This window comes from Mandrillus leucophaeus, unplaced genomic scaffold, assembly GCF_000951045.1.
Source record: "Mandrillus leucophaeus isolate KB7577 unplaced genomic scaffold, Mleu.le_1.0 Scaffold206, whole genome shotgun sequence".
NCBI classification, from domain to species: domain Eukaryota; kingdom Metazoa; phylum Chordata; class Mammalia; order Primates; family Cercopithecidae; genus Mandrillus; species Mandrillus leucophaeus.
In genome coordinates this window covers 1,350,207-1,351,727 of record NW_012102099.1, presented here as the reverse complement: position 1 = coordinate 1,351,727, position 1,521 = coordinate 1,350,207, and the positions used below count along the sequence as shown (strand labels likewise).

The following is a 1,521-nucleotide window of genomic DNA, read 5'->3' as shown; positions in this document are numbered from 1 at the left end:
GATCTTGACTCACTGCAACCTCTGCCTCTGCCTCCTGGGTTCAAGTGATTCTCCTGCCTCAGCCTCCTGAGTAGCTGGGATTACAGGCTCCTGGCACAATGCCCAACTAATTTTTGTATTTTTAGTAGAGACAGGGTTTCACCATGTTGGCCAGGCTGGTCTCCAACTCCTGACCTCAAGTGATCCGCCTGCCTCGGCGTCCAAAGTACTGGGATTACTGGTGTGAGCCACCATGCCCAGCCTTGAATCCTAATATTTTTCTGTATTTGCCCCAGCCTAGACTCATTCCTCAAACCTGTTTGGCAGGAGCTACACTCTCACCTCGGTGTTTAGAAAGAAGGTCGTTGGATCCAGAATGCCCACAGTGAACTATTGGTTCCACCACTACTAGCTGGTGACTTTATCAGTTAGTTTCTCTCTAGGGTTTAGTGTTTCCATCTGTAAAATGGGACTTACAGAGGTACCCCTTCTGCAGAGTTTTGGTGAGAATTAAATTAGGTAATGTAAGTAAAAGTGAGCATGGTAAGTGCTCAATAAAAGCAACCACTGTTATTACTCTCATTCCTCCTCTCCTCCCCAGGGCTTTGTATCCCCCATCCGAAGGCTGGTGTTCCCCAAGGCTGGGCGCCGTGCAGCCTGTAGGAGCAGCGTGAGCCGCCGGCCCCTGCACTCGATGCCCCTTTATCCCCCTGACTACCTCATCGACCCCCAGATTCTGCTGTGTGACTACCTGGAGAAAGAGGTCAAGGTGCGTGCAGGATGAGAAGGGGTGGGAAAACCTTGGGGTGAGGAGACCTTCACTTCTCCTTGACACCGAGTTCTAAGCAGCCCTGTCTCACACAGGGGAAGTTGTGGCTCATGGGAAAGAGGCTTGGGTTCATGTCAGTCTTGCCCCTACCCTCAGCAAGTGACCTCCATCCACTGAGCCTCCTTAGTGTTCCCATCTCAACATAGGACTCAAAACCTATCCCAGGGTAGAGTGGATGGGAGAGTGTTCTGTGCACGGAAAAGTCCTATCTTTTGTCAACCCACATAACAGAAAGGGAGACTCACTAAAAGAAAACGATGTTTACTCAGGGATAGGCATTGCAATGGGAATATGCGTGTCATAGTAAACTCTGTGTATACAGAAGGTAAAGGAAGGCAAAGGTTTTTAAAGGAAAAGTGAGGAGGATTACATAATTGTTTTGAGATAATTATCCCTGACTGCAAGGATCAATAACAAGGATGGCACCATTTCCAAGTTGGACAAGCAGTTGCTGTCCTTGCAGGAATATGTGTGTGTGTGTGTGTGTGTAAGGTTGTGATGGTCTTTGTGCAAAGTGGTAGTTTTTACAGTCTTTTTCATAGATCTTGTTATCAGGTGTTCATGCACGAGAATCCTCCCTTCTATTTGTCAGGGCTTTTAACACAAGTGACTCCATTCTGATTGACAACTTTCACATTTCCCATGAGGTTTTACTGCGATGACCTTGCTGTTACTCGGACAGTGTCCAGATTAACAGCCAGGCACAAAGGACT

General features: G+C 47.7%; 1 protein-coding gene across 1 annotated transcript in view; it reads left to right on the top strand.

The window, feature by feature from the left end:
* LOC105539548 (cerebral cavernous malformations 2 protein-like) overlaps nucleotides 1-1,521 on the top strand; it is a 23,757-nt gene that overhangs the window by 4,184 nt on the left and 18,052 nt on the right. Inside the window, exon 2 of the mRNA XM_011979877.1 lies at nucleotides 581-748. Within this exon, the coding sequence (XP_011835267.1) occupies nucleotides 581-748 (168 nt within the window). The remainder of the gene's footprint in view (nucleotides 1-580; nucleotides 749-1,521) is intronic.